The 12,255-nt window shown below is 33.6% G+C and overlaps 1 protein-coding gene across 1 annotated transcript; it reads right to left on the bottom strand.

Annotated features, from left to right (window-relative positions):
- Positions 1–1,891: 1,891 nt before the first annotated feature.
- LOC110099143 lies at positions 1,892–5,750 on the bottom strand. The gene is made up of 2 exons (XM_020826225.2): positions 5,257–5,750; positions 1,892–2,168 (listed from the first exon to the last, which is right to left on the bottom strand). The coding sequence occupies exon 1, from the start codon at positions 5,604–5,606 to the stop codon at positions 5,277–5,279; it is 330 nt and encodes a 109-aa protein (XP_020681884.1). The 5' UTR covers positions 5,607–5,750; the 3' UTR covers positions 1,892–2,168; positions 5,257–5,276.
- Between the last annotated feature and the right edge of the window lie 6,505 nt (positions 5,751–12,255).

Here is a 12,255-nt window from a genome sequence, read left to right as displayed (position 1 = left end):
TAAAGAGATAAAAAGTTTAACATCCTAACTTTATACGAAAATTCATCGCACACAAATAAGAGGAATGTAAAAAATATAAGTGACATTTGATTTTTTATATGGAAAACTAGAGAAATGTAAAAACCATGAGATTTGATACAATTGAAATGATTTCACTAGTATTTATTATTGATGACAAATGATGCTCTTCATTTCCAGAATATATTGATACAACACAAGTAACATATTATGTGGTTGGAGTTGAAAGAGCCGTTTAGCATGAAGGAATCCAACATAAATGAAGCTAGGAGTTAGAGATGTCGACAGTGTTCTTGATCCAGTAAGCAATGGTGTGCATTCACATTATTAGCAATGGTAGATGCTGAAGCCAGTAGGCGTTAGAGTAACTAGATGATATTAGGCAAAAGATTATATTTCAGAGGGTTGCAGTAAGTAGGTCATGGAGATTGAAAGGATTATAATTGTGCGACAATGATTAGAGAAGTGTAGTTGGGTAATGGTGACCAGAGTATTGTAGTTAGGTGATGGTGGTTCAATGACCATACTCGGTGAATGATGGAGGTTAAAAGAAGCATAATAGGGTGTGGTGGTTGAGGACCGTTAGACAACAATGGCATGAAGATTGTAGTCAATGGGTGATGATAGCTAGAGGACTATAGTTAGTGGGTGATGAAGGTGGGAGGATTGTAGTCGACAGACGATAGAGGTCGAAAGAATTGTAGTTGACTAACGGTGGTTAAAGGACCGTAGTCGACTGACGACGAATGTTGGAAGGATCATAGTAGAGCGATGGTGATCCGAAGATCGTGGTGGTTGGCTTGTTAAGTTTTGATGCCAACAACCAAGTGGTGGGCCCGTAGTGGTGCTTGAGTGATGCTCCGAGATCCTTAGAGCCTCAAAGCTCTCTCGAATATCAAGATAGAAAAAGTTTAAGCTTTAACTCCAAGCTTTTTTTTTTTTTTTCATGTAAGGAGTGAGGCTTATTTGTAAGTTTTTAAGAATGACATGCTTGTAAATATAGAGAAAATATGAAACACACCATTGAATAGCTTATATCAATTCCCTTTATCATAAACATTTGTTCAGCATTTAAGTGCCTTTATGATGTTAAATTTATATGATCACGAGTTCGTTGGATTTGTCTCATTGAGCCGTTCGATTCAACTCTAAAGATGACAAAGCTAGATTTTTTGGTCATCCAATTCATTCCAATACGTTTTCAATTATGCTTCGAACCCTTGATTTGGGCCCATTCAAGCTTAGATTAGGCTATTTTTGGTGTCAATATGTTCGTTTAGTCATGTTGCGTCCTGGAATATTCGCGGCGGTAGAGAAATATATAGTTTAACGTCTTAGCGTTGTACGAAGATCCAGCACACAATCAGATAAGTGAGAGGGTGTAGCGTTCATAAGAGACACCAAAGCCCGATCAAGTTAATTTTTGCATGACGTATCAAGTCAAAACATTCAATTTGATTATAAATTTACGAAAACATAATTTGAGTGGTCCAAAATTTAATTTTGAAAGTTTCAAAACAAATATACATCAAAATTTGTGCCCAATCAATAAATTTTTTTGGTGACGTATAAAACATAAATACAAATATTTAGTATAAATAAATACATATATGAGGTCATAGGCACAATCATTTTTAATTTATAAAAAATTTTCAAGTAGAATTTAAATTTGCAAACAAATCTTATTCCTCCATAAGCGAGCTAAAATAACATTACAAAATTTTGACATAGCCAAATATCAATAAAACTCGCTCCAGCTAAGTTCAGTTACACCCCTATTTTGAGGATTGTATGAAATAAGGTTCCTAAAAACAGGGAATTTTGGCAATGCTATGTGCAAGACAGCAGGTACAATATCATCAAATTACCAAGATTTATGTCCGAACTCATCATGAAATTATTTCTATAACTCAGATATATGATAGCAAGCATCAAAATAAAGCATAGTAGCACAGAATTCAGAATCACAAAGGTACTCAAACTATAACAAATTCTTAACTTATTCTTTTGATAATTAACATATATACGAAAGATGCTTATAAGAACAAAAGATGATATTTCTTTAGAGGCAACAAAAACCTTCTTTCTTTGAAGCCAAGAACCTTAGTAGCACCTCCCTTTCAAGGACACAGCAAGCTGCAAGTGGCTTCCTGTCATTATTAAACAATAGGCAACTCAGTGTAATTGAGATTTTAATACAAAGTGTAATAAACCTATATGAGAAGAAGCAGCGAGGAAATGGCAGATCAATTTTTATAATGAAATGGCTGTCATACTACAATAGCTGATATTCTTTATAGAAAGAGAGGCTAAGACATGTAATAATTTTCTAATGTTTAAATGGGGGTAGCATCTTCTTGTCTGCTTACAGATGGCTGGATCGGTGGAGATTCCACGTGGATTTGACGAGATGTATATATCAGTATTTTAAAAAAGTGGAGTCCTAGCTCGACCATTACCAAGATATCCATCTCAACAAGGAGATATTGTTTTATGCGGAGACTGGACGTAGAACGCCGTCTGGAGACCAACCAGAATGCGCCTCGTTAGCAGTACCAAGTAGTAATGTGCTGTGGTACCAAGAAAGGGGTGACATGGCGCATTCTGGTTGGTCATTGGACGGCGTTCGGCGTCCGCACAGAATAATTAATCCTCAACAAGAGAATGTGACGTGTTAAGCAAACTTACACATGCATGTGCCGGGGGAATTAGAAACTTTCTTTAGTGAGATCACTACAACAAAGTCAAAATTTATCTTCTTAAGCTTTATTTAATTGCACTACTAATAAGTTGGCAAAATAAGTTGGTAATGGTTCCTATAAGACTTTTATTACTCTTTATAATGTTTCAAGATTTTACAAATGTTTTGATCTCAAGTTATAAAATAATGAAGAGTTGGGGCCAGGTTGAGTCACCAGATCGGATAACATAGTGGAATAAGCCTCAGTCAGTGGAACTTTTATTTGGTTCGGTGTAAGGATGCAGAGGAACATTCGGTCGTAGGCAAAATTGCGCCTATACCGAGGTGTACAAATTTTTTGAAAAAAACTCGGTACACCTCGGTACAGGCGCGATTTTGCCTACGACCGAATGTTCCTCTGCATCTGATCGGAGGACGTAATAATTCTTCCAGTCAGTGGGAGCATATGCCCCGATGCCCCCGCACTAGATCACCCTATGTGTATATGCTGAACAAGAATAAAACTAGACTGGATGTAATATCCACCTTATACGCATTTCAAACCTATATAATATATAAACATCATAGGGCGCCAAGAGAAAAAGAAAAAAAACTCCTACTGACAGATATGAATTCTTTAACTGATTCAAGCGTTAAGAAAAAGGGATAGATCAGTATAATCAAATTTAGAGAGTATCATATTAGCTAGAAAAAAACATATATCAACTTAGCATGAAACATGACATGGGAAGAGATACTAACTATACTGGCATGACTTTGGCTTCGTTTGGGACGGCTTTTTTTATTGCTTTCTAAAACGGAGTTTTAGTTCAAAATTAAAAAATTTTGAACTAAAACTCCGTTTTAGAAAGCAATAAAAAAGCCGTCCCAAACGAAGCCTTTGTCTGATAAAACCCACGATGAGCCTGTTAACAGACTAAAAGAAGCAGCAGAATTCAAACCTTAACTCAGGCAGACAAAGAATATTACCTCAAAAATTTATTCTGCTAGCAAGCAGTGATATAAAAAAAAAGATAAAAAAAATCTCAAAAATATATCGAGTATGGTTAGAGAAAGCAAGCACAGAAAAATCAGATTCCTAAAATTAGTATCATCATCATTTAGCACATTACGTAAATTAATCAATGAAAGTCTTATGTTTTTCCATCGGAAAGTAATGTGGATGTAATTTCTCTTCATTATTGTTTAATTCTTTCAAAAGCTTCAGAATGCTAGTGACGTGGATGATTAATTTTATGTGCCATTTTTTTTTTTCAGCAGTTTACTACAGTACATTTTAAGTGTAAAGATCTTCTCTTCCCTCTGAGCACTCTGCCTTTTCAGTCAAAAAACTGCATGGCATGAACATTCTGCAAAACATGAAATAACCTGTCTCTCATCATGATAGAGTCAACCACTGATTTGAAAAAAATATGGTATTTCTGAAGAATGTGGTCACATTGTCCTTGTTACCTAAATCAAACCTAACTTTAGAAGAATTTGCATGCATCACCAATCCCATTAGGTATGGCTACTCTCAATTGCCTTCCTGCATCAACTAAGTCTTCTACTCTCTTCATAATCAATCTACCACTACAAACTCTACTGTCAGTGAAATTTCTTGTAGGAGCTATTTGGTATCCTATTTTAGGCAAGATTTAAAAGATTTAGCTTAAATCCAGCGAAATTAATCATCAGAGACTTTAAATCTTAATGTTTCAATAAATCCTTTATGCTTCTTTAGCTATGATACTGTTTAAATCCCATCATTCAAAGGATTTAACTTATTTAAGGATTTCTCTGCCAGACACATCTTAAATCTTGAAATAAATAGACAAAATATATATGTGGATTGGATAAGATTGAACCATTGTCATGCAAAAGAGTTTTCAGGCTTTAATCCTCTCAAAATTTGCTAAAGCTGGATTTACATGATTCATTAAATCCTATCGAAGTAAAAATATACTTGTATCCAATAAGCCCTTTAGGCTTTAACTATCTTCCACCTAATAATTCACCTCTTCATTCTTGGGGGACCAGAATAAATTTTCAATCAGCCATCTCTAGAAGGCTGCAGAGAAAAGATTTCACTCAATAATCAGAATTTTAAGGAATCTTTCTTGCCTTCTCTCTCTACTTTTCATTCTAAAGCTCATTGGTTCAAACAAATCCATTGGTTCTTGTTTCTAAGTTGTCTTTCACCGGCATAAAAAAAAAAAAAAAAAAATTTTGAGGTGAAAAAAAAAAAAAAAAAAAAAAAAATCTTTTTGAGGTGAAAACATACAAAAAGTTCAGTCCCAGTGTTCTTTACCAGGTCAATGGAATTTAGGAGAAAAACTTACTAAATTAAAATCAGCGTGTGTGTCGATGATTCATAAGTATCGGGCTTATAAGTGAAAGAAGTAACAATGGACAAAGCTATAGTTATTCTTTATAAGCATCCTGTAAATCTTACTATTGCAAACCAAGTCATATAAATTCCAAGCATAAAACCACAAAGTACGACACAACAAGAGAAAGGATAAGAAGATTCCACTAGTTTATAAAGGAAATCATACCACCACAGATCAGCCATCGGTCACCACCAGCCGTACACGGCATGCGTATATCTATCCTTGATCCATCTAAAGCTCTTTCTGAACGACCCCTTGACCTTTCCCTCAACCGAATAGACCTTATAACCCGCAACTCTCTTCTTCCTTTGGAGCTCCGGATCGTTTAACCACCCGCCTTTGAAAGAAGAAAGATTCTTACTCTTATTGAGCTTGGTCTCCTTCTGGGAGTAGGAAGAGGCATCCGACGTGCTGTAGCTCCTCAGATCGTATGACGGAACCGCTGGTCCCCTGATACCGTACGGTTCAATCTGCATCCGGCCATCGGCGTAGGATCTCGATCTCATGTCTTCCATAGAATAGACGAAGAAAGGGGCGAGGAAGACGAGGAGAAGGAGAGAAAGAGCAGCGAAGGAGAAGTTGGTATCTCCCTCTGGTGGCTTCGATTTCGGTGGAAAAATTGGGGAGGTGGGTTTCAGGGTGGAAGTCTTTATTCTTAGTCATCATCCTCTTCTCTGTTCAATAGTGTGGTCCAATCATTGTTGGAGATCTTTTTCCTTTAATGTGGTGGGAGGCAGGAATGAGTTAAACAGTTGGCAAATTTAAAAAATTGGATTAAACATAAATTAAAATAAGAAAAAATGTTAATTAATTTTTTTTTTTGAAAGTAGGTCAAATTGCAATTTAGCTGGAGATTTAGTTTTTATTTGAGTCGGTTTTCTTACTGCTTCTTAAAGCAATATTTTAGTAAAAAAAAAATAAATTTTTACTAAAAAATTGTTCTAAGAATATATAAAAAAGCTGTCCAAAATGAAGTCTTATATGCCACATGATGAAAAATGTCATATACATGGCAATTTTATGCATCATGTGGCAGAAGTTGTGGCCATATAGTCACTTCGACTTTATTTGAGATGACTTTTTTACTGTTTCTTAAAATACATTTTTAATAAAATTTTTTAAGATAGACCGATCTGAAATTTACGATAGCAACAATAGAAATAAAAAGGACTCTTATATAGACTCCTGTAGATGTATCAAAGAGAGTTATTAGATGATAATAGCTTTCGAGAATTTAATACAATAAGGACCAAATAAGTTACATATAATCCAAATTTAACATCATAAACTCTATTATTTCATCTATTTAATATGATACTCGGAAGAAGAGTTGTAGTTATCGTCGTTTTACAATACAAAAATGAAATTCACAAACCATAATAATTATATCTATCAAAAGACATGAAATTAATCAATCATAAAAGTACATTCAAACAGTTATTCAATATCTATTCGGTTGTACTATCCATACACAATGAGAAAGCAAAAGCTGTATATAAGGACAACTAATTTCTCTTATCGTTGTTAAAATAAAATAATAAATGTCAATTAAAAAATTGCTAGCACTTACGTAGTTATGCAATTCTTACATTACAACACAAAATTAAATATAAAAAAATAATAATTTATTTACCAATTAACTAATTATTAAAAGATAATAAAAAATGCATAGAATATTTTCTTTGTTTCTCAGAAGTTAAAAATTTCATGATGGAGTTTATTAAAAAAAATAATTTTGAAATTTGACATAAAATTTCAAACTAAAAATTATATATTTTTAAACACAAAAAGGTTTAAATAACTTAGGTTAAAAAAATTACTCTTACAAAAATAATATTAAATTGTTACTCTATATTCTAAAGAAATAGGATGTCAAATAAATTATAATATAAGTAATTTAATATTAACTAGATTAAAATCAATATAATTTGAATAGAATATTCTCCAAATTATATATAATATTCAAATATGACAAAAAAGTTTAATATATTTTAAAATGTGGAAGTAGCCACACGTTAGGTTAAATTTAATAAATATTAAAAACAAACAAAAAAATGATATTAATTATTACAAATTATTATGTGTAATAAATTTAATTAAAATCAGAAAATAACCATATGGAATATTAATCTAGTTTGCATGCAAAAAAAAAAAAAGCAATGTATTTGGCTACTTCTGCCACGTTGATTATCAATTTGTTGGCTCAGCGATGACTTGGACCCTTAATAAAAAAATAAAAAAAATTGCGATGTATTTGGCTACTTCTGCCATGTTGATTATCAATTTGTTGGCTCAACGATGACTTGGATACTTTTCGAGATTTAGATTTATCACTACAATTTTAAATCATTAAAATTTATAATTAAATTGCTATTTAAAAGTTTTGAGGACTACACGAACCTTAATGAAACCTATCTAATGGATAATTTTTCACTTCCTCATATTGACCAACTAGTCGATGCAATAACTTTTGAAAGGACTATACTGCTAATGGGTCATACTATTCAAACTAAAGAATGTTGGAGCCATATACAACATCTTATGAATAAAATTTTTAAATATTATAGGGTGCACTATGGAGATATATGTAGATGATATGGTAGTGAAAAGTCTTGAGAAACTATAACATACATTTGACCTGGAATATGCTTCTGCCTCCTTCGACGCTACAACATACAGTTCAATCCTACCATGTGTGGTTTTAGAGTCTCATCTGAAAAATTCTTAAAATTCATAGTTGCCTGTCAAGGAATCGATGCTAATCCTTAAAAGATTAATGCACTAAGAGATATGGTGCTCCTAAGGAATATCAAGGACATCTGTCCTTCTTAAAGATACTAAGAAGTGCTCGTAACTAGAGTTTCAATGGACAGACACATGGTAGAAAGCTTTCGAGTAACTCCAAATATATTTGGCCTCACCTCCACTTCTTTCAAAGTCAGTTTAGGGAGATCTTATACATATATATGGTTGTTTCTTCGAATGTTATATGCACAGTCTTAGTTTGAGAAGAGAATGCTATACGACGTCTTGTCTATTATGTCAGTTAGATCCTTTTCGAGATAAAGAGATGTTACCTGTTGACAGATAAAATGATGTTGACATTAATATTCTTAGTTAGAAAATTACATTTATATTTTCAAGCTCATATAATTAAAGTCTATACAAATCTTCCATTAAGAAATATTCTCCAAAAATTTGAGGCATCTGAAAGATTAATCAAATGGTTGGTAGAACTAGGAGAATTTAAGATCCATTTCTTGCAAAAGTCTGACATTAAGTCGCAACTACTGGCGGAATTTGTGGTTGAATGCACCATCTCTATCTATGATGAACCACCCACCATTCCTCCTCTATCCTCTTATTAAACATTGTATATTGATGGAGCTTTTGGGAGTTCTAATATTGGGACTGAAATATTATTGATCTCTCCTCAATAAGTTATCTTTGAATAGGGGCTTCAACTAAAATTTCTCATGAAAAATAATGTTGTTAAGTACGAAGCTCTCATTATCAGGCTAAGGCTAAACATACACTGTGAGGTGCAAATTTAGTAATTTATACTGATTTGCAACTCATTGTCTCTAAAGTGGAGGGGAAATTTGATGCCCATAATCCACAATTGGCATAATATTACAATCTAGTGAATTCGTTTCTCATCCACATAAAGAAATATCAAATCATCCACAAACTCCAAGAGTAGATTGCGCAGGCAGATACTTTTGAAAAGTCGCTACATTAACAATTGGAGATCTTTCCAAGAGAAAGTGCATCAAGAAAATACGTTTTTTGAGCATTCAAGGACCTTGGGTTATACAGTTAATTGGTGAGTGAAGGGGGCCCTCTTGGATTGATCTCATCTTATCTTTTTTTATAAAATGGTGTGTTGCCCAAAGACACGACAGCTGTAATGAAACTTTGAAGATAAGTAACAAATTTCACCATCATTGGTGGCGAGTTAAGTAGTAGGGGCATTTACCAGGTCATATCTTAAGTATATCTCGCCATCAAAAGTTAATTACACACAATGAGAGATTCATTAAGACATATGTGTAGAACACTTAAGAGGGAAAGCGCTCACTCTTAAGATTATGAGATAAAGATTTTATTGGTTTACCATGAAATAAGATGCATTAGAATTTATACAAAAATGTAATAATTGTCAGCTGCACTCCAGTCTCTCCTATTCATCTTACTTAGAGCTCTTATCACTCCAAAGCCTATAGCCTTTTGCCTAATGAGGAACTAATATGATGGGGACATTTTCTATGGCTATCGAGCATAAAAATTTATCATCTGAGCCATAGACTACTTTAACCAATAGAGGCTAAACCCCTAGTAAAAATCATGGAAGCAAATGCCAAATAATTTGTTTGGAAAAATATAATGTATTGTTTTTGCCTTCTTGCAAATATTATCACAACTCAATTCACAGAGAAAACCATCATAACATTCTACAAGGATCTTCATATCCAGTTGATACATATAATCGTAGCCCATCCTTAAGCTAATGGATAGACTAAGATTATAAAACAAACTATACTTAAGGGACTAAAAAAGTGTATCAGCAAAGTTGTGGGATATTGGGCTAATGACTCCCCAATATCCACTAGGCAAACTGCACTACTTCCAAAATTCACAGGGAAACACCATATAACTTTTATTTTAGTATGGAGGCAATCATCCTGGTTGACATAAGAGTCCCAAGCCTTGAGTATAAACTTTCAACTTCAAGAATAATGATGAGAAACTTTGAAAGAACTTGAATCCTCTTACCAAAAAAAGAGACATAACCTTACTTACAATAACCTTTTAACACCAAAGAATAACTCACCACTATAATTAAATAGTGAAACCTTGATGCATCTCCGTCAAAGATTTGGTCCCAAGCAGCCTCGAGGTAGCAGGGAATGAACCCCAATGCAATAAACTCTCCCACTATGAGAAGACCCTTATATATTAGTGGCTATGATTAAAGGCACTAGTTCATTTTTATACCATTATGGCACAATCATATAGAGTGTTGTAGTGCCTAAGGTCAATTCTGCACTTGTATAAATAGTTTTTCAATTCTTTTGTTAAAGGAGTACTATCATTCTAGAGGAGTCTTATATTTTTAAGTGTATTCATTTAGTTCCCCTTAGATTAAAGTCTAAGCGAGAATAAAAAAATGCAAGATACTTTCATTTGGAGATCTTAGCCTATATTATGCAAGTAATTCTATTGTTAGTGGAAGGAGTATGGTGAAAATCAATTAAACCTTTTGACCATTTATCCTTATTTATTCTCATGTATCTTTTTCTTATATAAATGAAATAAATATGAGTTCTTTTTTTGTGTTATCCATGTCTAGCTAAATTTTTTGAGTTTTGGGATAATGATGTAAACACATAGAAAATACTAATATATTCTCTTATATTTTAAATTACTTTATAGATATTTTAAAAATATCTTATTCATAATTTAATGCATACAAAAATCATGTATATAGTTAAAATCTAGTGTGATGTATTACCTCGATGAATGAGCATTGGAATAAATAGGAGTTTTGGAATAGAATTTTAGCATACCTAGACATATGATGTTAAACCTTCTAGGTTATATGGAGTTGGTATACTTGTAGGAAGGTTGTAAACCTTTCTTTTCAATCCTATAAGGTTAGCAGAGATGTAGGGATATTGTGAGAGCTCATTTTTCATGTTTTCCTTCCAGGATCGTCCAGGACGAAGTTGGATCGTCCTGGGACGATCGGTACATGTTGTGAAGAAAATTATGGCTGGAAGGTTCGTCCCAGGATGAAATGAGGTTTGTCCGTACGAAATTTCTCCCGAGAGCAACTCGTCCTGATACGATAATAATTTTGTCTGAACGAAATTCGTCCAGAGGGCAAATCGTCCCGGGATGATCTAGAATCGTTCAGGACGATCTGCATGGGTATATATGGAATCGAGATCTTTTTGAAGAGAGAGAAAACCCAGGAGAGAGAAAACTAAAGGAAAAAGAAGAAAAAGTGATTTTTGGGCAACTTCTATCAATTTCCGTTCGTACCTGCAGTTCAGAAAGTTGACCGACTTGAGGTAAGGCACATTCCGCCTTTCTCAATTTTCAGAAATGAAGATTTTGAGGACTTTTCTGTTTCAACTTTTGTTTCGTTAGCCAAATTCTGGTATTATTTTGTACTGGTGAATATTTTACCGCGTAACTTTTGGTATGTTTTTGAGATGATATTTCTACATGTTTTGAGTATTTTCTGGAAGATTTTTACCGGATATTTTGAACTCTGCGGCGTTTTGATTAAATTGCGAATTATCAGGATGTTGAAAAATGTTGCTTCAGTACAATGAAAGTCTTATAATATTGTCGTGTATATTCTATGATAATTTGGTAAATTTTTTAATCTGTAAATTCTGTGTAAATTCCGTATACTGTCGTTATGCCGCTGATGATTTTCTGACGAAATCTAATTTTATGAATTGAATGTTCTGATGTGATGTGCTTTCAGAAGGGAGTTATAAGGGCTCAGAATCCTTTGAGATTCTGTCTATGTCAGAGAAATCTGAAAAGAATACAAGTTTTGTTCTGAAAAATCTATTCTAAAAATTCTGTATATATGTTCTATTCTGGTGCTATAAGCACAAAGGGAGACATAAGGGGCCAGAATCCGTTGAGATTTTGTCTGTGTTAGGGAAGGGAGGCATAAGGGGCCAGAATCCGTTGAGATTCTGTCTGTGTCATGGAAGAGAGGCATAAGGAGCTAGAATCCATAGAGATTCTATCAGGATCTGGGAATCTGTAATCTAATATATGTTATCTGATATGTGTTATCTGAAATGTGATTTTGTCTGATTTGAATTTTGATTTGTACGATCCGATCCGTTCTGTGATTTGAAAGTTTTATAATGTTTATCAGATATGTTCTGCACTCTGATTTGAATTCATTTATCTATGATTTGATTCCTATGTGATCAAGTATCTGTTATGTCTGTTATACGAGTTCTATACGAAATTTGAATTTATGTACGGCTATTTGAATAACTGCTTTTGATGTGTTTTCTGAGGTGAATTTCTGGAGATTTTGATTAGTGAGTGTAGTCTTGCTGAGCTGTTAGCTCATCCTTATTTTCTGCTTGGTTTTCAGGTTCTTGAAAAGGAAAGGAAGTCTTG

The sequence above is a fragment of the Dendrobium catenatum genome, unplaced genomic scaffold (genome assembly GCF_001605985.2).
Source record: "Dendrobium catenatum unplaced genomic scaffold, ASM160598v2 fragScaff_scaffold_1685, whole genome shotgun sequence".
Classification (NCBI taxonomy): Eukaryota; Viridiplantae; Streptophyta; class Magnoliopsida; order Asparagales; family Orchidaceae; genus Dendrobium; species Dendrobium catenatum.
This window is presented reverse-complemented; position numbering and strand designations above follow the sequence as displayed.

Excerpts from the sequence above, each read along its gene's own strand:
- LOC110099143 (XM_020826225.2), bottom strand. The coding sequence starts at position 5,606 with ATGGAAGACATGAGATCGAGATCCTACGCCGATGGCCGGATGCAGATT.